The sequence below is a fragment of the Copadichromis virginalis genome, linkage group LG7 (assembly GCF_057382275.1).
Source record: "Copadichromis virginalis isolate Kocher_CV1m ecotype Utaka linkage group LG7, C_Virginalis_male_GT1.1, whole genome shotgun sequence".
Taxonomy (NCBI): domain Eukaryota; kingdom Metazoa; phylum Chordata; class Actinopteri; order Cichliformes; family Cichlidae; genus Copadichromis; species Copadichromis virginalis.
In genome coordinates, this window is record NC_140624.1 from 29,947,438 (window position 1) to 29,971,224 (window position 23,787).

General features: G+C 43.0%; 3 protein-coding genes across 3 annotated transcripts; 2 read left to right on the top strand and 1 right to left on the bottom strand.

Annotated features, from left to right (window-relative positions):
- The first annotated feature begins 24 nt into the window (after positions 1–24).
- mrps18c (mitochondrial ribosomal protein S18C) lies at positions 25–1,456 on the top strand. The gene is made up of 6 exons (XM_085462949.1): positions 25–246; positions 342–394; positions 472–555; positions 819–876; positions 953–1,012; positions 1,334–1,456. Exons 1-6 carry the CDS (start codon positions 186–188, stop codon positions 1,408–1,410), a joined length of 393 nt encoding a protein of 130 aa, XP_085319075.1. The 5' UTR covers positions 25–185; the 3' UTR covers positions 1,411–1,456.
- A 578-nt stretch (positions 1,457–2,034) lies between these two features.
- Positions 2,035–6,150, bottom strand: abraxas1 (abraxas 1, BRCA1 A complex subunit). The gene is made up of 9 exons (XM_085462948.1): positions 5,997–6,150; positions 4,986–5,076; positions 4,865–4,901; positions 4,721–4,787; positions 4,457–4,653; positions 3,603–3,722; positions 3,442–3,526; positions 3,246–3,357; positions 2,035–2,708 (listed from the first exon to the last, which is right to left on the bottom strand). The coding sequence occupies exons 1-9, from the start codon at positions 6,075–6,077 to the stop codon at positions 2,458–2,460; spliced, it is 1,041 nt and encodes a 346-aa protein (XP_085319074.1). The 5' UTR covers positions 6,078–6,150; the 3' UTR covers positions 2,035–2,457.
- A 221-nt stretch (positions 6,151–6,371) lies between these two features.
- Positions 6,372–14,600, top strand: gpat3 (glycerol-3-phosphate acyltransferase 3). Its single transcript, XM_085462947.1, has 13 exons — positions 6,372–6,436; positions 7,587–7,759; positions 7,872–7,938; positions 9,896–10,184; positions 10,606–10,680; positions 10,757–10,846; positions 10,928–11,021; positions 11,131–11,246; positions 11,779–11,834; positions 11,938–12,023; positions 12,123–12,251; positions 13,321–13,400; positions 13,929–14,600. The coding sequence occupies exons 2-13, from the start codon at positions 7,616–7,618 to the stop codon at positions 14,056–14,058; spliced, it is 1,356 nt and encodes a 451-aa protein (XP_085319073.1). The 5' UTR covers positions 6,372–6,436; positions 7,587–7,615; the 3' UTR covers positions 14,059–14,600.
- The last annotated feature ends 9,187 nt before the right edge of the window (positions 14,601–23,787 follow it).

The following is a 23,787-nucleotide window of genomic DNA, read 5'->3' on the forward strand; positions in this document are numbered from 1 at the left end:
ATTTAGATTGTGTAAATCCGTGAAATATTAAAAACAGACAGAATACTTCTTTTAGGTTTATATTTTAAATTTAGTGACATCGTCCAGTCACAGTATATATCCAAGTCACAAGCAGCCTTTGCGGAAGTGGTTGGAAGTATTTCTCAGTTGCAGCGGAAGCGGTTCCTGTCCCGTGTTAGGTCAACATGTTGTGTCTGAGGGAGTTGCAGAGGTGGAAACCTGTCTTATGTCGTTATGGAAACACAGGTGAGTCGTGCGTAACACGTTAATTACAAAAATAAAAGTTTAACTCCAATCCTTCTGGTGCAAATGCTAACTCTAGCCGTGCTGCTTCCGTGCAGGTGTGCGGAGCTTCGCGGTCGCAGCAGATGAAGCCGGACGGACGGAGGGCGGGGTGGGTGCTGAGTGCAGGCTGATGGATGCTCGCCGTTGATTTCAGTTTGGTTATGAAGATTTGTTTGTGTTTTTCAGCTGGTGAACATGGAGAACCCGTACAGAGAGCCCCAGAAGGGCTGCGTCCTCTGTGACGTCACGGTGGACTTTAAAAACATCCAGGTGAGTCAAACGGGAAGAAACAGCTCTTCACCACAGATTAAATAATGAGAAACACGCTGAGTGAGATTATTGTCAGAATATCTGTGACCGGGAAGATTATAATCAGTTTATCAGAAATCAGGCCTTCACCTCTGACCTTTGCGCTTGGGTGCACACCTGAAGCAGCAGCTCTGCTCCTCCAGGTGTGTGACAGGATCTCCTGATCCCAAGTCAGACTGAGTCTCAGTTCAGTCGTGGATTAATCTGAGTTTGTCGCCCTGCAGCTGCTCTCTCAGTTCATCTCGCCGCACACGGGCAGGATCTATGGCCGCCACATCACAGGTGAGTCTTTGCCCGAAACAGGTCATCTGGATTAAATCATCATCAGGTTGGGTCACACCTCCTTCTGTTTTTTCAGGTTTATGCGGAAGGAAACAGAAAGAAGTGTCGAAGGCGATAAAGAAGGCTCAGTCCATGGGTACGTTCACAGCATCTTTCAATTCTTCTGTTTCGTCATTTGATTTGTTTGCTGTCATAATCTCAACTTTAATCCCAATTTTTGTCTGTTCTTTTTTTTTTTTTTTTTTTTTTAGACTAAATTATTTAATTTTTTAAATTTTAGTAAATTAATATTTGATGACCCAATTAATGAAAAGCTTTTTTTGCATTTTTCCTCTTTTTGCCTTTTAACAAATATAATCCAAACATTCCCATTTTCGCCACATTTCTAACATCATTATATAAGAAGCGTTTCCCTCTGAGCTGAGCTACTGCTGTTAATATAAACTTTTGTTTGCAGGTTTCATGTCAGTGACGCACAAACATCCACAGTTCATGAAGGACCCTAACATCTGTGGAATCAAACATCTGGATTAGTGTGAAACATCTGTGTGTCTGTGTAAATAAAGTTTCTCTGCTGTCAGTTTGCTGTCGGTGAATTTCTTGGGCCAAAGCGTCAAACGTGAAGCGTGTCCTCATCAGAGTAAACACCTCTGCACGGTTTCTTAATGTGAAGGAGTTTAAACACTTTAAAAACACTTGCTAATTTTTTTTTTTTTAATTTGGACCTTCTGAAAACTGAAAGGTTGTGACGTCATCTGAAGACCTTCAAACATCACACTAAACGGAGAATCTATAAAATATTCTATCTATAAAATAATGACTGAAATATTGTTTTCCTGGATTCTCTTTCAAAGTTTGTGTCACTGGAGTTTAAAACAAAGACAATGCGTGAACTAACGTAACCCGGGATCTCTGAAGTCCCGTCGCCTCGTACAGAGCCGGTAAAACCCAGAAGGTTCGTGTTTATGGAGAAAAATCAGTTGGCCTCATTGAGCCGGTGAGACCGGCTGTGGGAGAAAACTCTTCTTGCATTTCATCAGTTTTTAGAGTTCTCACCACCACCTGGACTGGACCGGACTCTGTCGTGGGCTGATTCTGGTCCCCAAGCCACATGTTTGACTCCTGATTTATTTGAAACAGAAAATAAAAACAGGCAGGTTTGTGTAATTCAGAGCTTTATGATTTCTGCTGCAGTCTGAAGATAAACTCGAATGACCGCACACGGTCAGACCTTTAATGGAACGCACGCTTCATCCTTTACAGTGAAAAATAAAACGCAGTGTGAAACAGTTTCTTTGTGAGCGCGAGATCAACTGAAGGTCAGGCAAAAACTTTGAAACCAAAGAAAAGGTAAAAACCCGATGACTCTAAAACCGAACATCTGGAACAAACACCAAAGTGTCACAGCTGGAAGTCTAAATCAAACCAGTCCTCCATCTGAGCGTGAAGAGTCTGAACTTTACACCTGCTCAGGTAAAAAGAACCTCTGCTGTCCTTTTTTGAAACAAACTTTATCAATAACAGTTCTTTTAAACAGACCGGTTCCAAAAACATCCGACAGAACTTGGATACGTCCTGGACTCAGCTCTTGCTCCTCCTGCGTTTCCTCTCCTTCTCTGGCAGCATTTCCCTCAACCTTTTACGGCAGTTTGTTGCGCTCGGCGGCGGCGCCTCCCTTGCTGTCGTGGAAATGTCATCTGTGTGGTCAGGAACAGGAAGTCCCTGCAGCGTGAGCGTCTGAGTGTGGAAGAGCGGCGAGGAGGCGAGCAGCGCCCTGACGGCCTCCTGAAGCAGCCGGTTTTTCCTTGGCTCGCCGGGGTCGGCGGCGCTTTCTGTTCATGGAGAAAGTGCAAAAGTTCAGAAACATTTTTACTGCAGGTCATCAGCCAACCGTGATTTTAAATAAAGACATTAAACTGGCACTTCCTTTTTCCTCTCCTGTCAGGGTTTTCACCTTCACCTACCACTTTAATTATCACTGCGAACCAAATATTCATCATTATTATTATTTTAATTTCTAACTGGTCGAATTTTTAAAATATGAAAAAATCGAAAAATTCTCTCCATGAAAATGCAAAGAGCGACTTCACAGTCTGTGGAGAGCACGCCAAAGCAACACGCAGTGATATAGACCTAACCACGACAAAATACTGGCCAATCAAAAGCCCACAAATCACACAACACCTTTGACATTATGAGACTAACTCTCAGTTTTCCTTGTCCACATGTTAGCACGGAAAGAGTTTCTGCGTTGTGTTTTTAAAATGCTGGGCTGATCCTGAGACGTGTCTCTGGTGTCGGGAAGAGGCAGATACCGGAAATTCATCTAATCCCGCTGCTGTGTGAGATTAGATAAAATAATCTGAAACCTTTTCCTGATTCGCTCTGCTGTCTCTCTCTGAGCTTCGTCCTCAGGGCTGACACCTCCGTCTGCAGCATTTCGACCAGGCGTTCGCTCTCCTCCACGTCTCTGCACGTTTTCTGTTCACAAACAGAAGGATGCAGAGTGAATCAAACAGGAAGTGAGGTGGCAGGAAGTTCAGGTGCTCTGACAATTTTGCTCACCTGCAGCTCCACCTGCAGCGAGTCGTTCATCTTATTCACTTCGTTCACCTCCTTCAGCAGCCCGCTGGAGCAGAAGAACTTTGACCTGAAACAAAGAGATCTCAGTTATGCCAGCAGAAACACAGACACGGTGTAAACGTGCCAGCGTGGGCGGGGCATACCCGTGTTTCTTCATTGTGAGGCTGTAACCGGCTGCAGAGCACGGCGCCGACACCTTCCAGTAAGAAAGCTGCTCGAGGAGGCCGAGGTTGGTGATGAGCACGGGGACGTTCATGAAGTGCCTCCACAGGAGAAGAAGAAACACAAACCATAAGGAAAAGACACGAGTCAGTTAAACGTGGAAACACCGAGCTGTCCACCCGCCTCCACCTACCTGTTTTCATTCAACGTTCCTCTAACTGACCTGATTGCTTCACCCAAAGCTGAGATGTTTTAGACCTCTGTGACTGACCTTAAAGCCTCACCAGTGTCCCTGAATGCCTCCCAGTTGTTTTTATTCACTTTAAAAGCCAACTGGAGCATTTTAATAATTATACAACATTTCACTTCATTCACACTCAGTTTCTTCTGATATTTAAGTTGCCAGCACCTGCTGAGTAAAATGAGGTTTTTTCTTTTCTTTTTATATAAAACTAAGAAACATTCATCCAACACAAACAGGTGGCAGTGACCTGGTTGATCAGCTTTAACAGTAAAAATTATCTTTAAGAGGTTTCATACGGGAACTTCAGGCAGACAGAGGTTTGGCAGTCTCAGATTCTGATGGTGTTCCTCAGGGCATCGTTCTGGAGCCCCGGGGTAGATTATTTTAATCTAATAACTTAAAAAAAAAAAAAAAGCCCACCTTTGCTAACTCTGTGGACTGATTTCAAATGTCACCAAAGGAGCAACCTCCCACAACACAAACTCCACATTTGGGTAAAATCTATGAGATGATGTGTCTTTGTAGAGGATTAAGAGACAACGCTAGAGAGCAAGCTGATATAAAGATATTCAGGTATACTCAGAGCGCCACCTGCTGCGGGAGATGAAGGCCGAGTACTCCATCCTGTGCGTGGAGCCTGGCGGTGTCGTCTTGGTGGGAGTCAGCAGCACAAAGATCATGTGAGGGTTGGAGAGAGCGCTCTTCAGGTTCTCGTGCACCAGCTTCTCTCTGAAGGTCATCTGCTGCTCCGAGTTCCTGCGCTGCCGGTACCAGCCGATCACGCTCTCCTTCACAAGCCGAACACGTCAATCACATGATCGCATCATGCCGAAACCTTCTCCCCACCCCACTCACCTGCTTGTTCTCTGCCAGCAGCTTGTGTAGCTCCTCCGCGTTCACCTGTCCATCCCTGCTGTACAGACTGACACACAGACACACCTTTACATAAGAACACAGCACACACACGATGGCATGATTACGTCACGATGCATCACTCACGTGTTCAGTCTGTGGCAGGCGATGTGCTTCTGGACGTCTGTCAGAGAAAACAGACATTCCTAAAAGTGTACCAGTAACTGTAGTACTCGTGTAACCGTACAGTTAATTGAGATGCACTTACTGTATGTTTCCTCGATGTGGATGTGATCGGCCTGAGAGTCGCTGATGGTGACCTGCTCGTCAAACCTGCTCTCTCCGAGGATCAACCCCTCCTGATGGATGAATAAAACCAGATATAAAAACCCTACATCTATAAGCATTTGTTTACTGAATATAATCATTTCAGCTACAGCATTTTTACATAAATATTAAAATATATGCCAAATTTACCAACAGACCTACCTGAATACTTGAATGTATTTGATTATGTTTCACGCTAACGTTTTCTTGTCAGGAGCCATTTTCATTAAACTTTACATTTTTTAAATGTAGTCTGGTGTATTCTGAAACACGGTGGTGGACGAGAACTGAGCACCAATTTTTCAATTAAATTATGTCTTCAGTAAGATTCAGTAGTTGGATTAACCATATGCCGAATTTACCAACAGATCATCGTTAATTTGGGGATCTGTTTAAAAGTGCACGAATAATAATAATCGGTGTTACATTAAAACCTAAAATCTGTGAATGGAGTGTGGTTTGCACCGACGGGAATGGTTGAAAAGGAGCAGTAACATCTCGGGTTTCATGCAAAACTCGACTCGCGTAATCGTTCCGTGTTGGATCATGGATGTACCGAATTTTCCTACAGACCTGTCTGAATATTAAAATATTTTTTAATATGTTTTACACTGTTTGACTTCTTACCGGGACCTGGTTAAATTAGTAGATTTTTGAATGGAGTCTGGTTTGTTTGGAACCTGAGAGCGGTTAGCTAGTTTAAAAGTTGAAGAAACACCACAGGGGGAGTTTTGACTTCACTTAGACGACAAACTGTTCTTCGCTGCATCAAACGACACGCTGAAATCCGAATAATTAAACTAATAAATACGAATTTATCAACTTTAAAGCCTGATACTAACACCTGGCGCGTCTGTTCTATTTGCTAGCTTTCCCAATAATACTACATAATCACCCACAAAGGCTCAATAAGAATTCATCAGTTTTAATGACGAGTAAAAGAGCTCATTACCACATCGGAGTCACTGTTAACGTGCTGAAACATGAGGGAAGCTAAAACGATCCCGGGCAAGCGGACAGTGGGCTCCGCCATGATGCCGTTTCATCACAAACACAGACGCGTCACATACGCGCAGTCATACGCTGCGAATTTTTTTCGTGCGCAGCAGGCTCCGCTGCAGGAGGAGCGGGCTGGTTAGCGAGCTAACCATAAAACGAGCGGGCTGAAGGTTCAGTTTCTCCGGACAGCAGCACCCGCTCGCCTCTCCTCGCTCCTAGGCACACTTCCACTGAAACAGGGCCTTCTGTGGGGGTCCTGTCCCGGTAACCCGGGTTAGTTCAGTTTAGATAGTCGGACTACCAGGTCTAACTTCCTTTATCCGAACAATAGCTCTAGTAATTCACTCCTGTAACGGTACTTTGGATTTGAAACGTACAAATACTCGATTACAGGTAAGAGTTAAACTTCCAGAGTCACCGCAGGCTGTTTAATAATCATAGTTTTGAATGTTTGTTGTTGTTGTTGTTGTTGTTTTAACAGCTAAACTGATTGTTCTGCTAAAGTTTTAAAACTACTTCATTTACTGCTGTGAGTGACTGTTTTATAGTCAGTATATGAACCTGTAGTTAACAACTGATTTCATTCTGAGTTCAAAATGGTCATTTTCTCATTATAAATTTTTATGTCAATTAAAATTTGTTGTTTTTATATTACATTAAATTACAAGTTTTAAAGGGTTATATGTGTTTTAAAAGGGCTGTAAACATATATGTATTAATTATGCATTAGTTAAATATGTGCACTTGGTTTTTAAACAGCCTGTGATATAATGAAATGCCTTATTTGTCTTTCTCACGCAATAGTCAAAACTCTTCACCTTCCTCTCATTTAAAAGCAGACAAATATGAAATTCACATTTTTAACCTATATTCAATCAAATATTTGATGTTTTGTTGGTAAAAAACAAACAAACAGAAACCTAAAATATTTCTATTATTATAACTTCAATCCAGCAACAGCTGTAATATGAATTAAATTGTTCTTTCATTTGTATAAGACTTTTTATGATTATCATCTTTCTTTCTGACCTGCTTTTAACTAAATGTGCTAAATGTGCTCATGTATTGTGTATATGTATAAAACAAACTCCCAAAATAAATCTACAGTCATAACTGAAAAGGTTTGGAGTATTATAGAATAATAAAAAAGCAGAAATACTTGAGCATAAGTACCTTAAAGTTGTTATGTATTATATGTTATGTTATTTTTCTTTGACGTTTTTGCTTGAAATAATAGTTTTAAAAACTTTTTAGAATTTGGAGCTTAAAATGTTTAGAAGAAGATCCTGTAAGTAGATTAGACAGAATTTTGTTGGCAGAAGGAGCTGATTAGTAAACAACTGTCATCAGCATAGAAATGAATAAAGCTGTTCCTATTCAATGATCATTTACTTCTGTTCTGGAAAGTCAAAGAATGAAAGTATATTGGGGAGAAGGATGGCATGCTGACTGTGGTGGAGGTGATGGGGAGCAGGTCAGAGCGTTTTTGGTTCGTCCTCAGGGGAACATGATGGGAACGCCTCCTTTAACCTCCTGTTTGCAGATGATGAGGTGACCTGCAAGCTGTCAGCAATGGAGGACCTGTGGACCGTGGCCGTGGCTGTTTTCCAGCTGTGGATATTTGTAGTCGTGTTCTTCATCACGCTGCCCGCCATGTTCGGCCTCTCTCTGGGTGTCACCAGCGTCTACATCCAGATCCTGGTTAAACTCCTTGAGGTAAGCTGTCCTCAGAGGAATTCATGTCTATGGTCAACATGTGTGTAAAGTTGTGCAATGAGCAGCAGCGGCAGAGTGGGGTCAGAGGTCATCTGTCCTAATAACATTGCAGTGGGCCACGATACGAATCCAGAGAGGACGCGAGGAGCAGCCCAGCGTACCCGCACCGCTGCCCAATGGTGAGTCTGCTCGCATCACAGCAGAAAACATTCAGTGTGTCAGTTAATCAATAAATAATGACTAATGATCAGACGTAGAAATACATCATCAGAGAAGTTTGATTATTCACATTTATGTAAAAACTACCGGACAGCAAAAGCTGTCAGATAAAAACTCATCGTCCTCAATAACAAATATAATAAAAACAGGAAAAATATTTTAAACAGGGAATAAAAAACATCAAAATAAAATTATGTATATGTCATGTATATATGTTTTATAATAACATTTTTATATAATTATATAAATCTAATTTTAAAAAGACACTTTAAATAAAGAAACTATAATATATATGTATATATACATAATATATATATACATATATTTATAATAAATGAGGTACAAAACCGTTGGATATTGTCATAATCCGTGTCATAATAAAAATCAGAAATAATAATTTTTTTACAATAAATAATTTCTAATAACATTAGAATAATATTTGAAAAAACTAAAATTAGATTTTTAAGGCTTTAAACAGTGAATCGCTATGTTAAATGATCACATTTGGTCAAATTGAAACTGTATTTATTAAATAAACCAATAATCCCGTTGATCTCATGACTGATCAAACTTTTGTTCCGTTCTGATGTGGCGCACAAGACTTTAAAAGCAGAAAGAGATTCCTCTGTGCTGCTGCTTGGAGTTTCAGCTCCTGTTCCTGTTTGAATGTTTGGGCTGCGAGCACAGATCACGTGACGCTGTGCCCCGAGGGTGGGGGCTTCCTATTGGTCAGCTGCAGCATCTGATGTTGGGCTGTAGGTCAGGGAGAGAAGCACATGGCTCGTCTCAGGATGTTGATGCAACAGCTGCTTACATAACGCTGGTCAAACAGAAGCCTGAGAAACTCAGACACACACACTAACACACACGTTAATAACAAACACAGGTACTGCTGCTTTGCTGCTGTGTCAGAGGTTTAACCCTTAACAGCCTGTAGGCCTCACAGATTTACTGCAAACTTTTTCTGAGGCACAAGATCAGAAAAAAAAATAGAAATAAATACAAGAACCTTTCACACAGAGTCAAACGTCCTTAAGGACAGGAAAGTGACCAACGTTTAAAAAAAAGGTCATTCAGGTCCCTCTGGGTTAATTCAAGGACAAAGACATGGAAACAGGAAGACACACAAACATGACAACAACAAAAAATATGAGACTCTAAACAACTACAGAGAGACACAAAACCACCACACAGAGAACAAAATGACCCCCAAAACAGATGAAAACACATAGCGACACAGAAACAATCACACTGGTTCTCAAAGAGTTGATGTTTTCAGTAGGAGAAACGTTTCATCATCATCCAAGTGACTTCTTCAGTCTCAGCTGACTGCAGGTTTCCCCAATCTTGTAAACAGTAAATTTGCCTGAAACCAGCCCACTGACGAACAATGTGAGGTCAGTTTCATGATCATTGTTATGACCATGAGTAGCATTTACAGAGAGTTGGGGAATGGCTGCAATGGTTAAGATTAAGGAACTGACCTCACAGCCCATTTTTCACCAGTGGTGCTAGTTTCAGTTAGTATGCACATGTACTGTTTATAAGATTGGGGAAACCTGCAGTCAGGTTCTGTTCAAAGGTTGGAAACCTGGAGTCAGCTGAGACTGAAGAAATCACTTGGATGATGATGAAATGTTTCTCCCACTGAAGAATCCAGATGAACAGAATCAACGATTGAGATTTGCTTACCTGGATGATTGATCATGCATCAAGACAGTCACACAGGCTTTTAAAAGAAAATCACAGAGACAGGAGGAGTTTGATAAAACATATGAAAATACATGATATATGCTCAAATAAAGACAGTGAGACTAAACGCGGTGCTGTTCTTTGTTCCTTCCTCTCTCGTCTCCACTGTGTCTTTGTTAAACTCTGGTCCTGCTGAACTCTTTCTGAAACTCTCTGATGACCCAGGGATCATCGAGCGAGCGGAGGGCTCGATGGAGGAGGAGATGGAGCAGTTGCGGCGTTCTCGGTCTCTGGAAGGCGGTGAGTTTGCTCTGAGTGACGCCTTGTATTTCTGCAAGAAGGGCCTGGAGAGCATCGTGGACGACCAGGTGACCCAGCGCTTCTCCTCTGAGGAGCTGGCCTCCTGGAACCTCCTGACCCGCACCAACCAGAACTTCCGCTACATCAGCCTCCGCCTCACCATCTTCTGGGGCATCGGCGTGTTCGTGCGCTATTGTGTCCTCTTCCCTCTCAGGTCAGTGTGTCACAGCTCGACCTCTCACCTACCTGGGGAGGCACTGATTTCAGCATCACTGGCCTTTGCAACAGGAACAGCAGCTCTCACAGCGGTGAAGCAATTCAGCCAGAGGCACGTTTCAGTGCTCTCAGGTCACTCCAGTGCTTACATCTTCTGCTTTTAACTAATAAACAGGAAGTGCTGCTCACTGTAACACATCACTGGTGAGAAAACAGATAATAGATGAGCAGTTAGCTGTAATTATCTCCAAACCATCATCACCGCAGTGCAGTCTGTACATGTGCAGTTTGTATGGTTACACCCATCATTCAGAAACCAGGTGACAGAGCTACTTTCTCTCTGAGGCCTTCTCAGTGAATAAAAGTGAGACAGTTCTGATCAGGGGGATTTTCACCTTCTCCTCCTCATGTCTCTGCAGGATTACTCTGGCCATCATCGGCCTCTCGTGGCTTGTGATTGGAACGACTCTAGTTGGATTTCTGCCTGAGAACAGGTATGGCGCTTCCACGGTTCACAGCTTTGGTGACTGCCTCGGCGAGGCACAGACTGAGCATGTGCATCTGTTTCAGTGTGAAGTACTGGCTGAGCGAAGTTGTCCACCTGACCTGCTACAGGATCTGTGCCCGGGCGCTGTCGGCCACCATCCGCTACCACAACAAGTCAGTCCACTTCATCGCTTCCTGTCAAGTGCTTCCTGTCGAGCACTTCCTGTCGATCTGAACACGTGTTTCTTTCTGCAGAGAGAACCGACCTCAGAAAGGAGGGATCTGCGTGGCTAATCACACCACGCCCATCGATGTGGTGATCCTGGCCAATGACGGCTGCTATGCCATGGTAAGTGTCATGCGTGCGTGGGTGTGTGTTTATGTGTGTGTGTCGGCGTGCCTTTGTGTGTTTGTACATGTGTGTGTGTTCTGTTGTCTTGATGCTATGTTGTCCTCAGGTGGGGCAGATTCATGGAGGTCTGATGGGGGTCATCCAGAGGTCGATGGTGAGGTCGTGCCCTCATGTTTGGTTTGAGAGGTCGGAGATGAAAGACCGCCACGCGGTGACCAGCAGGTGAGGCTGACTGTAAACGATTTCACCTGCCAGACAGAGTCAGACGTTTTTATTTCTGCTCCAAACCGTGATGGTGGAGATGCTCTGACATCAGTGACAGCTGGGTGCGGCCCGTATGATCACACATTTTTAGCACCGTGACCTTTAATTTGTTCCGTTGGCTCAGGAGGTAGTTCAGCGTGGCTCTGCCTGTCAGAGCCGGTGGATCAGGAGCCTGTGTGTATGTTTGTGCGTGTGTTTCATCCTCTGCCGAGCTGCTGATGATCAACTGTTGATGTTTACCTTGCTGTCTCCTCGGCGAGCTGCGGCCGTGTGGCGTAACGCTTTGATGAGTCAGCTGAATTGGTCCAGGGTCACTTCCTGTGAACTAAATGCTCACCACAGCCTCGAGCTCGAGGGTCACACTCAGGGTTTGTGACCACATTACAGTCAAACAGCGAGAGAATGGGAACATCTGTAATTACAGCTGTTTTGTGAAAGTGTTGATGCAGATGTGTTTGATGACTCACTGACGTGTGCTTCCTCTCTGCAGGCTCAGAGCTCACGTAGCAGCAAAGACCAAACTTCCCATCCTTATATTTCCTGAAGGTCAGCGTCACATGATGGTGGTGGTGATGATGATGATGATGGTGGTGGTAATGATAATCATGATTTGATGGCTGTATATTGTCTGTTTGTGTCTCTGTAACAGGAACTTGTATCAACAACACGTCGGTCATGATGTTTAAGAAGGGCAGCTTTGAGATCGGAGGAACGATCCATCCCGTCGCCATCAAGGTAGCAAAGCTGCACGATGATCGATTAGTCCAGAGAATGTTTTACCTGAGCCAATCAGCTTTGAGAACCTGACTCACCTTCACTCCCTTTGTGTCTCAGTACGACCCTCGCTTGGGTGATGCTTTCTGGAACAGCAGCAAGTACAACATGGTCAGCTATCTGCTGCGCACCATGACCAGTTGGGCCATCGTCGTCAATGTGTGGTACCTCCCACCCATGACCATACAGGTACGCCTCGGAGGTCAACGTCTCTAGAAACACCCCAGTGAGGGATCTGAAGTACGAGTGGGGAAATTAAACTATATTTTTGGCCTTTAACCTTTCACACACATACTGATTAATCCATCAGGGGTCACCCGTCACATGACCTCACAGGAAACAACAGGTAGAAAAGATCAGCTGATCGACGTTCTGCTTGTGACCAACAAACTTCCCACCAACGTTTACATCACCAAACGTCTGAGCATAAATCATTTGACACTAATATAGCAAACATTAACTGTTAACTGATGAGAAACGCACACACACACAATAATACTGAAAGGCCTCAAATAGAAACACAATAAAGACACAAAGTGCAAAGCGCATAGAAATTGTACTGTTTAGAAACCTATGCACAAGAGTTGCAAACAACAAAGTTATATACAACCATTTACCTAAAAATGCAGCCAGTGCCTCGGGCGTTTTTTCTATAACCCTCACAATAAGATGCCACACAAATGACTTGTGCCACTCCAAAAAATAGTTTCTGTCCACTATAAGACGAGGAGCACATCACATTTTTCCACCAATAGGAAAAGGTTTTTTTTCTTGTTTTGTTTGTTTTTCAGCAGCAAGTTATAACGAGCACTATCCTTAGAAAGTGTCTGTTGACCCCAGAGGGTTAACCCAATGAATTATTTTGTGTTTCATCCAGAGTTAGTCTGGACTTCCTGAAGGCCTGACGTCTGAAGGTTTGAGCGCTTTCCTTTGATTTTCAGTGATCTGCCCATGCTGTAATTCCCACTCTGACCTGATTGGGGCAGCATCTGCTTCACTGTGTCAGGAAGGTGACACTGTAACACCTGAGCATCATCATCATCGCCCTCCAGCGTCTCTTTTGATGGAGGGTGATGATGGTGATGACAGCTCTGCAGATGAAGACGAGGAGTTAAATGCTGTGCTGCTCGCCATTTGGGCTTTTAAAAGCAGTGTTACCGAAGCATAAACACACTCTCTCACACACGCACACACACACACACACACAGATTGTGAGAGTCATGTGATCACAGCTAACATGACCGCGGGGTGTTTTCAGGATGGAGAGGATGCAGTCCAGTTTGCCAACAGAGTGAAATCTGCCGTTGCTTGTCGGGGAGGACTGCTTGACCTGGCATGGTGAGTACTCAGATTACTCAGTACAGTTAAGTACATCTCACTTGAAGTTTGTATCTACATTACAACAGTTTAAAGATAGAAAACACTTTTTTAAATGATGAAATAACAACTTTGTTCTGAATCAAACACTGAACGTTAGATTTAGTTTGTTCGTCCCGGTTTGTAGGTGTCAGTCGTGGCGACGTCTGCTTTCACATACAGCGAGCTGAAGGATTTCACCTCAGCAGCAGGGACCATTTTCTCTCAGCCGAGCGAGCTCACAGAGAAAAGGGCTCATTTAAAGTGACGTGTCCGCACGACTCAATAAAACTAACAAGCAAATGATTACGCGCTGTAAATAATAAATTAATGAGTAGTTTTTTGTGTTTGAGTCCCGAAGTTATGACTATATGATATTTATAATCCATGACAGCATCAATTCTGTGCCGAAAACCATCTTTTACTGTTTTTCAATCTATTTCGAAGAAACTGCAAGATTGAGATTCTCAGTGAAAACTTCCTTCCTGATTTTTTTTTTCTCCATTTCAGGGATGGAAGCCTAAAGCGAGGGAAGGTGAAGGACGCGTATAAGGAAGAGCAGCAGAAGATGTACAGCAGGGTCATCGTCAGGCAGAACAGCATCAGTGCCACACACACCCGCAGAGACGATCAATCATAAACAATCAGTCACAGCAAAACTCGGTCATCTGATTTTAGACTTTACAGGACAGACCTGAATGCCACATCAGACTGTGGGTGCAGGACAGCATCTCCACCAGCAGGAGGCAGCATGACACAACACAATCACCCATCCAGCTGCTCATCTCCTCCTCTTCATCATCATCATCATCAGCTGCCAGGACTGAACTCTTCATCACACAGATGAGGATGATTTATCATCATCGCTGTGTCTGATTTTAACTTTTGTACAAACATCTGAACCAAACTGACACTTTTGCTCACTGTTTATTTCTCACATGGACGAAGAAATATTTCATCTGTGTGTCTACACACAACACACCATAAACCTCTCTCACACACACACACACACACACACACACACACACACACATACAGATAAATAATCCACATTTTTTCAACAAATCCCTTCTGCGGTAACAAGAAAAATAATAAAAGAATCTAAACAGAGATCGACATAGTAAAGAAAGTAAACATTATTACAATATTACAACCTACCTACCTATATATATGTATATATGTGTATATATATATATATATATATATATATATATATATATATATATATATATATATATATATATATATAAAATAGTTTGTAAAATGAAAAGAAAGAAAAAGGCAGAGGGAAAACTAATCAAACATCAAACTTTTTTATGATTATTTTTATATTTGCCCACATCAGAGATGATGTAATGCAGGGTTGGGATGAGGTCCTCACTGAGGTGAGAGGTCAGTCTACCTTTTCTTTCTTTATTAAAATAATCAGAATATTTAGGATCCATGTAATTATTTTGTTATTTGGAATAATACAAAAATGTTTTTAATTACAAACATAAATGACAAGACGTTTTGGGAGAAAAAAGATTTAAAGGTTACTGCAAAATGGACTCGAGTTCGAAGTATTCGGGTTACTTTACTCCAGTATTCCACATGTGTTAATATTTTGTCACCTGTTAGCGGAGGTTAAATGAGTCACGTGAGGCCGCGTCTGTACTTCAGAACCGACTCTGAGGTCCTCGCCTTGAGAGGGAGCCGGCAGGCGATGTGTTTACTGTGACGGCGCTTTAATAAAGAAAGCAGAGACTGTGAAATAACATGGAGTTATTCTTCCACACACGGACGGCTTACATTTCACAGCCTCTGTGCTCACGCCGAGGCCGCCGCCACCGCCTGGAATAACAATCCCACAGCTGGAATAGCCTGAACAGAAATGTTTGTTCTCCCCTAACAAGATTGTGAATTATTAATAGGATCTAAAGCCGATCCCATAACCCGATTGTTGAGGTGGGATTGTTGGCGAGCGCTGCTCCACCACCATTTACTGTGATGTATGTGTCTGCACATCTTTAGATCCAATTTAATGTGATTCAGATAGATTTCAGGGGGACATCATAAAAGGCATCGCGCTGACCCCGGCTGCTCGCTAACGCCCCCACGTATGCCCCGTCCCAATATGTTGATTCAATTTGCTCAGTTTTACGTTTACCCCGACTGATCCATACAAATGCAATGCAGGTACGCTGAGTAAATATGAATACATTTCCAAATTGAATCCAAGAGAGTGTATCGGGCGGCGGACATCATTTTAAATGACGCTGTGCTGGGAAGTGACCACTCACAGGGGTAAATGACTGTTCCCTCTAAGGCTCGCCATTAGCTCGAGTGTAATGCCTTTAAATACATCGTTCTGCCATCTGTTCTGTGCCGCCGCTCTGATGGATGTGATGCAGACGAGGTCCGGTCCAGCTCCCGGGGCCGATCGATTCCTGAAGCCGGACTCGCTCCGACCCCACTTTAACACATACGGTACGACACGCAGCCGGGAAAGGACGTCGGGATATCAGAGCCTCACATGGTATAAAAGAAATCATGGGAACAATATTCTCATGATTTCTGTGGAAAATAAAACGACAACTTCATTTTCTGAGGTTAACTATGAGAAAAGTAAAAGTGTACATAGACGGAGAGTCTACTCATAACACAGTTATTTACATATTATTGGTACGTCATAGCATCATTAGGTATGAAAAACAGTTGCTGCACAGATCATTATAAGCAGAGGTAAAGTTACTGCTACTCACATCAGTAATGAGTATTTTCATTTTGGGGTTATTTATGCTTATTTTATATGGACACACTCAAATTACTGCACACAGTAGTATTTCTACATTTCACAGCATGACAAAACATGAAAAATGTGTTGCTTAACTATTAAAAACCATGTCAATAAACCAAATTTTAAAAAAAAAATACAATGTAGAAAAATCAGTCGCGTAGTCCCTCCATGATGTTTTAATGAGGGCAGTTTGAACTTGGATGAGTCTCCCAAACTGATCCTGTGAGAAAACCCAGAACCCTCACCTGGATCAGGGACATCATCTGGTGAGACTAGGACTTCCCCGGCGAGGCCAGGGTTGGCTCACCCTGAACTAGCTGTAAGGATCGCCCTGCAGGGAAGGTGGAGTGGCCTATTTAGTGGGGAAGGAACATGTCTCCTCTGGAGTTGTCCACAGTGATGCTGGTCCCCTCCACCTTCACTCAGTGACAGGGACACCTGGAGGAGTGTGACTGGGTTAATTGTATTTTTCAGTATGATGGGGTCTTATTTGTGTGGTTGTTTTTGTGGGTTCACTAATTACTGATGTGTCGCTGTTGAAAAGATTTTATGTCCGTGGTTATATTTCGTGTCTTCTTTTGGACACAGAGTCCCTTTAAAGATGTTTGGCCTTACTGCATGTTGTTTCTGTAAAATGTTCTTTTGCATCATTTGAAGTAATTTCTCAGGTTTAGTGCCATTTTGGGTCGTTTCTGTACCTCTGTGTGGCTGTTGTGTTGTTGTTGTGTCTGAGTGGTCATTATTAAAATGAAAGTGGGCCGAGAGCAGACCGTGACAGCTTCCTGTGAGTGTCGGCGTTGTCCATTAGGGGGAAATGTAAGACCGAGCCTCTGACGGCACCTCTCATTTGCATACTCTAATGAAACAGGCATTAATTGGTCAGAATCGATTTTTTTCTTGCTGCTGTGATTGAGCTACAATTGAGTCTGAAGTTCTTCAAGTGGATTGATTTGTGGTTAAATTCCAGCTTATTTAGTTTGGGAAATAATGATGTCGTCATGCGTTGATACGGCGGCCGTCCTCCTCGTCCAATCCCCTTCTCCGTGTTTGTTATGTGTACAATCTGCTGTGAGGCTTTGACGGCGCTCGCTGAGTGAGGAGGTGGAGTCGCATGAAAAATGTCCTCCGGCAGGGTACATGAAGGTGTGAAATTGCAGACTCCTCTTTGCCCTCGGCCTCATGCCTCAAAAGGTATTTCTTCTTTTATTGACAGTGTGGCTGAACCGCGGGCTGATGGCGGCCGCCGCGGAGCCCACATCCCCCTCTATCCTTGATTGCTTTTGTTTCCAGGTCACCTCCTATCTATTCCTGCAACTTTTCCAATTTCTCAGGGCTTGTTGTATGAAGACAGAAGGCGCTCGCTGGGAAACGCACATAAACCTCCGCAGAGCGCCGACACAAAGGAAACACTTCAAATCTTCCCACTTTCACGCTCAGCGGCGACGCTGGGCCCGTCGACTTCATCAAAGCAATAATCAAATAAATGCCGTGGTTCATTAATATGAAATTATCTTAGCATGAAGATTAATTGCATTAAACTTATGAACGTGTGTTTGCCGTGGATGGCGGCGGTGGAGATGATGGATGATGAGAGCGGCGTGATGAATGGAGAAAGCAGCGGAACTAAATTGAAAGTGTACTCATCCGTTCTTCCCTCACAACTAATGATAAATTGAGCGTGTCACGTCCAACAATACATGTCGAGGTTTAAACATGGCCGCCTGTTCCACACAGGCCAGGCTCCACGGCAGGTAGACGGAGGGGGACGTCCAGCTTCAGATCAGTTTCAGTCCTTTTCCACTTTGACTGCCTGCTTACAAACCGCCATCTTTATTTCCACTGATGAAGACACCACACTCCTGCACCATGTATGCTGTATGTCTTTTTAAAAAAACTGTTCTCCATCATGCTGTCATTTTTTCCATCATTTTAGGTCACTGGGTTTGTTTTTGGCTTATTTTTAAGTCTCTGAGGACATTTCAGACCTTTTGGGTCTGTGCATGTTTTTGTAGTGATGTAGAACCTTTAGGATGCTTTTTTGCATCCTTTTGCCCTCATTTTACACTTTTTTGTGTGTGTGTGTTTTTTGTTTTTTTTGGGGGGGGGAGTGTCTACCTTTACTCATCGGTCCCTTTGAAGACCCTTTGTGTCTGTAATTGTTTTCTGTGTTTGGAACTTCTTAGTTTTTTCTTATTTTGTCTCTTTGTGGGATTTTTTCCTATAGTTTGGATCATTTTAGGCCTCGTTTGCTTGTGGATATTTTATTTGAACTGATGACATTACTGCTTCTCTAATTTAACAGAAAGCTCTTTTTTTTGCTTGACTAACCATGTGAATCACTAAAGTTACAGGTACTATCTGATAGTGAAAAAGTTCACATGGTTCATACCTCTCTGTGGAAGTCGATTCAAATAGGTTACTTTACCGTGGGTCGACTTCAGCTCTGCATTTTAATTCCTGGCTAGTTTTAAAGGATTCACAGTTCAAAATAATCGATCTTTATCTTATACTGAATCTCAGTGCAAACTTTCAGTTCATCCTAACCTGAAATGAGCTGTTTTAGCTCCTCCCTCTTAAACTGACTTTCTCCTGACTGGCTGCCCCTGGTAACTGTAAATGGGTGGGGCTTCTGTGCCTTGGGTGACCAAATTAGGGCTATTCGCTCTGTATGACATCATACAAATACAAAAGTAGAAAAAACTAGTGAAGTGTGTCAAAACTGTCATGTATTTAATTTCTTTCTAGTTTTCGCTTTTAAAGTATTGTTATATGATCAGCTCTGCAGCGCCCCCCTCAGGTGGCTCTGTTTCACCTGTATGAGCAAGTCTGACAAACATTTCTGGATCTTTTGTCCTCTGGTAATTCTGCATGTAACTCGACCTTAATCGCCCCCATTTTACTCTCCACTGATCAATAACTTTAATTATTTTTCCAAATAACTACCGGAAACATCTATAAGGATTGATTGCCTGAATATTTTTTGCTTTGCCTTGTTTAAAAACCCAAACGAGTGACAGGCAGCCAGAGTTACAGATGATCAAAGTCGAATTAAGACAGCGTCTGGCGCCGCTCCAGCTCGCAGCCTCTGTTGTAAATGATATTGCCATCTGTGAGATTACAACAGTTGGGGAATGAAGAAGAGGATCTCTATCAGTCTGCATTCGGCCCATTCGTATTACAGTAGCAGTCCTATGACTGCTGCTGCACTCAGTCATTATCGACATTTTCTGTAAAGTTTTAGGCATTAAAATACTGTGTTACATCAGGTTTACCGTCTCACTTCAGATCTACTCCACAGGCAGCACAAAGCAAATCATTCAACTTTTGATGTTCCTTCAACTGACACATGAAAATCCATTTTAGTTGCCTTATTCAGCATTTACAGTCAGCTGTAAAAAGCTTCATGGGGTTAAGCAATAAGCAGAAAAAATACAACTCCACGTGTTTCTGAATGAACCTGACTCGTGAAGACTCCGTGGCAGTGTATTTGCTGACTTCCCAAAATGTGCAAAAAAAAAGCAAGTTAGACACAAAATGCACTGACCAAAAAAATTACACAAACCCCCTAAAGTAAACCAAACACTCAAAAAACAAACCCAACAAACTGAAACATGTGCCAGTGCAACAAAAAGGCAAACAGAAATCACCAAAAAATGATCAGAAACCAAACGGGGAAAGAAGAAAGGAAACAAAAATGAAAATGACTCAAACATTAAAAAAAGCAGAAGGACAGAAACTGTGAAGAATGTCTGTACCTGTCAGTCAGGTAAGGTCTTTCTGACCTCTGTAAACATGTCGCTGCTGAGGTCATCACTCATTTTAGGTCATACATATGAAAATCTACATTTTAAATCTCATTCATGCCACTTATTAGTAATTAACCAATGAGTAAGCAGTTTAACAGTCAGACCCGCCCCTTCCTGTAACAGTCAAATATTCATTGGTCTCTGAATATGTTGGCGTTCAGACACTGAATGCCTGAACATCTCGCTTGTTTTTAAGATTTTAAAACTCTTCTAGAAGCTGTCTCTGCACTCAGCACCTCCAGGGAATCATCTGGAGCATTAATCAGTTTCAGTGGTCATAAAAACAGAGTGCACAGGATTACTAATCACATGTGATTAAAACAGTTAAACATTTTTGATTTTGCCCCAAATAAAGTCATAAAAAGCTTCTTCCCTCTAGAAGTTACAGTTCCACCTCCATCTTCTCCCTGTTCGTTTTAGTGTCTCGCCTGTAACCTTTTTTAGACATTTAAATTCTTTCATATATTTTTGTTATTTAAACCATATCCCCTGATTTTACTGGTTCAGGCCATCTGAGGTCAAATTATGTTAGGTGAGCTTAAAAAAGTCCAGCATGGACAGAAACAGAGGAAAACAAACATGAAACATCAGTCATTGCCCCCCACGTGTTTAAACATTTTTTTTATAATGCAATAATTTCAGGATATTTAATAGAGGTGCACAGAAACGGGGACTAGTCTCTGAATGTTGGTAGGAGGAGACTTTTATTTCCGAGCAGCTGCCCGTCCCACATGCTGACACGAGCCCTTAAAGTTTACCCACGAATTTCTGCAATGTGAGGACTAAAAGAAAAAGAGCCAAATTTGTTCCTTCTCTGATACTCTGAGCACCTGTACCTTACATATTTATAATAGTTTCCCCTTGTTTCATTAAATAAAGTTGCTTTCTAGAATGAGTGGGCTGGCTGTGAGGGAGTGTTTTTCAGGTTTGACTGATTTCATACACAGGAAATGTGATGATGACACTGAACATGGTGACTTCTCACAGAAACAACCTTCAAAGAAAATCACGCTGCTCCATTTTTATCCCAACTTCATATTTGGCACGTCCACACCGACTGTCATCCATCACGGCTCGCACTTCCTGATCACGTCTCCGGGGGAACGAGGTTCATCTCCCCCTCTTCCACCAACCAGAAAAAAAGGCAACCTCACCAAGTCTCCAATCTCCCTCCGAGCAGCAGCAGCGATGCAGAGCGGGGGGAAAAAATCAGCCGGCACGCTCTGCAACTTCTCTGCAAAATGAATACTTTTTAATTTGGCTGCCTGGGATGGCCCCGGGCCCCCGGACAATGTTGATGGATGATGTTTTAATGCTGCTGAATGTTATTTTTACTGAACAGGGAAAACTATAAATTTTTACTTCATTGGCAATGATTGTGCCCCATGCATAAAGAAGCACGGCGGCGGCAGCGCCCATGAATAATCGCCCCTCGCAGCAGATGTTACTCTGCAGAAACCAATTCCTCGGATAAGATTTGCACAAGATTAATTGTCTACAGCTGTTTCATGGCCCGCTGCAATCTTAATACATTTATGATAAGTTTAAAAGCTGAGCAGAGGCAGCGCAGCCTCCCGAGCGAGGCCGCTTTATTCTTACATCTGGATTCATATCCTCCGTCGGATTCATCATTAGCCTTTATGCTCGGCGACGGCGGCGGCAACGAGACCGGCCATCATTACCGCGCCACGTGCAACACTGTCTCTTTCTTCTTCCTCCTATTTTCATCTCTCCCGCTTCTCAGTGACTGAATTATTCAGATATGTGCAAATGAGTTGTTTTCATTTTTCCCTGCCTGAAGTGGAAATTGAAAGTGACCCGGCGTGACCCCCATCTATTACTCAAGCTAAATTGCAGTGAATGTGCGGTGCGGCTCATTGTGGCACCGCTGTTCTTTGTTAAGCGGCGAGCTGTGACCCCGCACCGCTTGCAGCTTTAGCAGCGGCAGCTCGTTACGACCCACACGCTCCTTGCCGCTTTAGAGCGCCATTTAAATATTCTGCGCAGAACAAAGGCAATCATGTCAGGAGCGTGGGGCCGGGTCAGGGGCCGCTGCCGCAGGACACTAGTTTAAGGTGAGTTTGTGAGGAGACGCTTCAAAGTTCCCGACCCACCGGCAAACGCTCGGGAGGCCATTTAACCCTCCCTCTTGCTCATTGTGTGCTTTTCATCCTGCCTCAGATCATTTAACTCCGCGGAGCTGCTTTCTCTGTGCGGCACAGCGGCAACGGATCGTCCATTATTTATGACGTGAAGCAGCTCAGCGATTGAAAGAAGCAGAGGAGCTCAGGAACTAACTGTAAAATCAATATGCACACAAAATAAATGCTTTATAACACACGCTAATGTGGCTGTAATCACATCTAAGATCTTTCATATACATATTTAATATCCCGGCTGGTTTTTACTTTATTATTACATTTAAATACATGATCCACAGGAGGACGTTTAGCTGCTAGCTAACATGTTAACACTGCTCTCCTTACAAGTATGCTTCATAAACTACATGTTACGTGTTTTTGATCAGTATAGAGCAGGGGTGTCAAACTCAAATACACAGTGGGCCAAAATTCAAAACTGGAACAAAGTCGCGGGCTAACGTTAATATTTATTGAAATATATTTATTCCTCCAGATATGAGAATGAATCTTTTCTTATGGACTCAAACACGTTTTGCTGAAAAACTGAATATGGAACAAGCAAAGCTTAATACTAAACAATATATATATTAGCTGTATAATACCAGTAGGCCAGCTCTGATAGTAATTTGGTATGGCTTCGCGGGCCAAATGTAAGTAGGCTGCAGGCCAAATTTGGCCCGCGGGCCAGAGTTTGACACCCATGGTATAGAGGGACAACACCACAACAAACAAAAAAGCATTTCTTCATGAAAAACAAGAATTTGTTGAATTATACACACTCACATATATATGTATATAAACTTTAAAGCTTCAGTTTTGGGTGCTGCAATGCTTTTTCAGAGTTTCACTCACCAACTGGAGCTCAGATTTCTTGGACGGGTTGTTAGTACTTTGCTAGCCCAGCAGACAGTTAGCAGCTGCAGTCCTGTGTGAAAGAGGCCACGCCCCTAACAATACAAACTTCCAGCCAATTTAAACAGGTGAGCTATGAACCCACCGTCCCCAGAATTATGAAAGATTAAAACATTTTGTGCTTTGAGAATTGCTTTTGTATCCGACAGCATGTAAAATCTTCACATGATTTACCAAAGTAAATTTAAACAAGTAGATAATAAGGTGTCATGCAGGGTGAAATTATCAACCAGTTTTCAAATCAGGCCGTAAACATGTATATTTCTGCGTTGTCTCTGACATATTTTAGCCTGCAGATGTGTATTATTTGTAATTTTTTTTTTTTTTGCCTCCATCATAGCCTGATGCAAACTGACGTCCATGACCACGTGCGAAGCCAGTATTTCCGTCTTGCCCTCCTGACGTCCAGCCTTTCTGTGCTTCTGTGAGAGAAGCGCAGACCTGAGGTCTGAGAGCTGCGCGGAGCCTTGCAGCCTCCCAGATTTATTTCAGCCGAGCAGCCCGGGGCGGTGCCGCCGGCGTTACGATGACCCCATACATCACGCCTCGTGTGAGCACATATTAAGTGCTTTTCTCATCATCCCCCCGCCCATTAAAAGTAAATAATCCGTTAAGGAGCGGTCCAATTCCTCACACGTGACAGGTATCTGTTTGTACAGAGCCAGGAAGGTGTGCGAGGAGAGTGAGGAGGAGGAGGAGGAGGAGCGATGGCGTGAGAGGACTCTGATTAC

Bases quoted from the DNA above. Each gene is read 5' to 3' on its own strand.
- mrps18c (XM_085462949.1), top strand. From the start codon at position 186: ATGTTGTGTCTGAGGGAGTTGCAGAGGTGGAAACCTGTCTTATGTCGT. The intron at 247-341 runs GTGAGTCGTGCG...GCTTCCGTGCAG, and splicing joins ATGTCGTTATGGAAACACAG to GTGTGCGGAGCTTCGCGGTC. The intron at 556-818 runs GTGAGTCAAACG...GTCGCCCTGCAG, and splicing joins TGGACTTTAAAAACATCCAG to CTGCTCTCTCAGTTCATCTC.
- abraxas1 (XM_085462948.1), bottom strand. From the start codon at position 6,077: ATGGCGGAGCCCACTGTCCGCTTGCCCGGGATCGTTTTAGCTTCCCTC. The intron at 4,788-4,864 runs GTGAGTGATGCA...TCTGTGTGTCAG, and splicing joins GCCTGCCACAGACTGAACAC to TCTGTACAGCAGGGATGGAC. The intron at 3,358-3,441 runs GTGAGCAAAATT...GTTTGTGAACAG, and splicing joins CGCTGCAGGTGGAGCTGCAG to AAAACGTGCAGAGACGTGGA.
- gpat3 (XM_085462947.1), top strand. From the start codon at position 7,616: ATGGAGGACCTGTGGACCGTGGCCGTGGCTGTTTTCCAGCTGTGGATA. The intron at 10,681-10,756 runs GTATGGCGCTTC...CATCTGTTTCAG, and splicing joins GGATTTCTGCCTGAGAACAG to TGTGAAGTACTGGCTGAGCG. The intron at 11,022-11,130 runs GTAAGTGTCATG...TGTTGTCCTCAG, and splicing joins ATGACGGCTGCTATGCCATG to GTGGGGCAGATTCATGGAGG.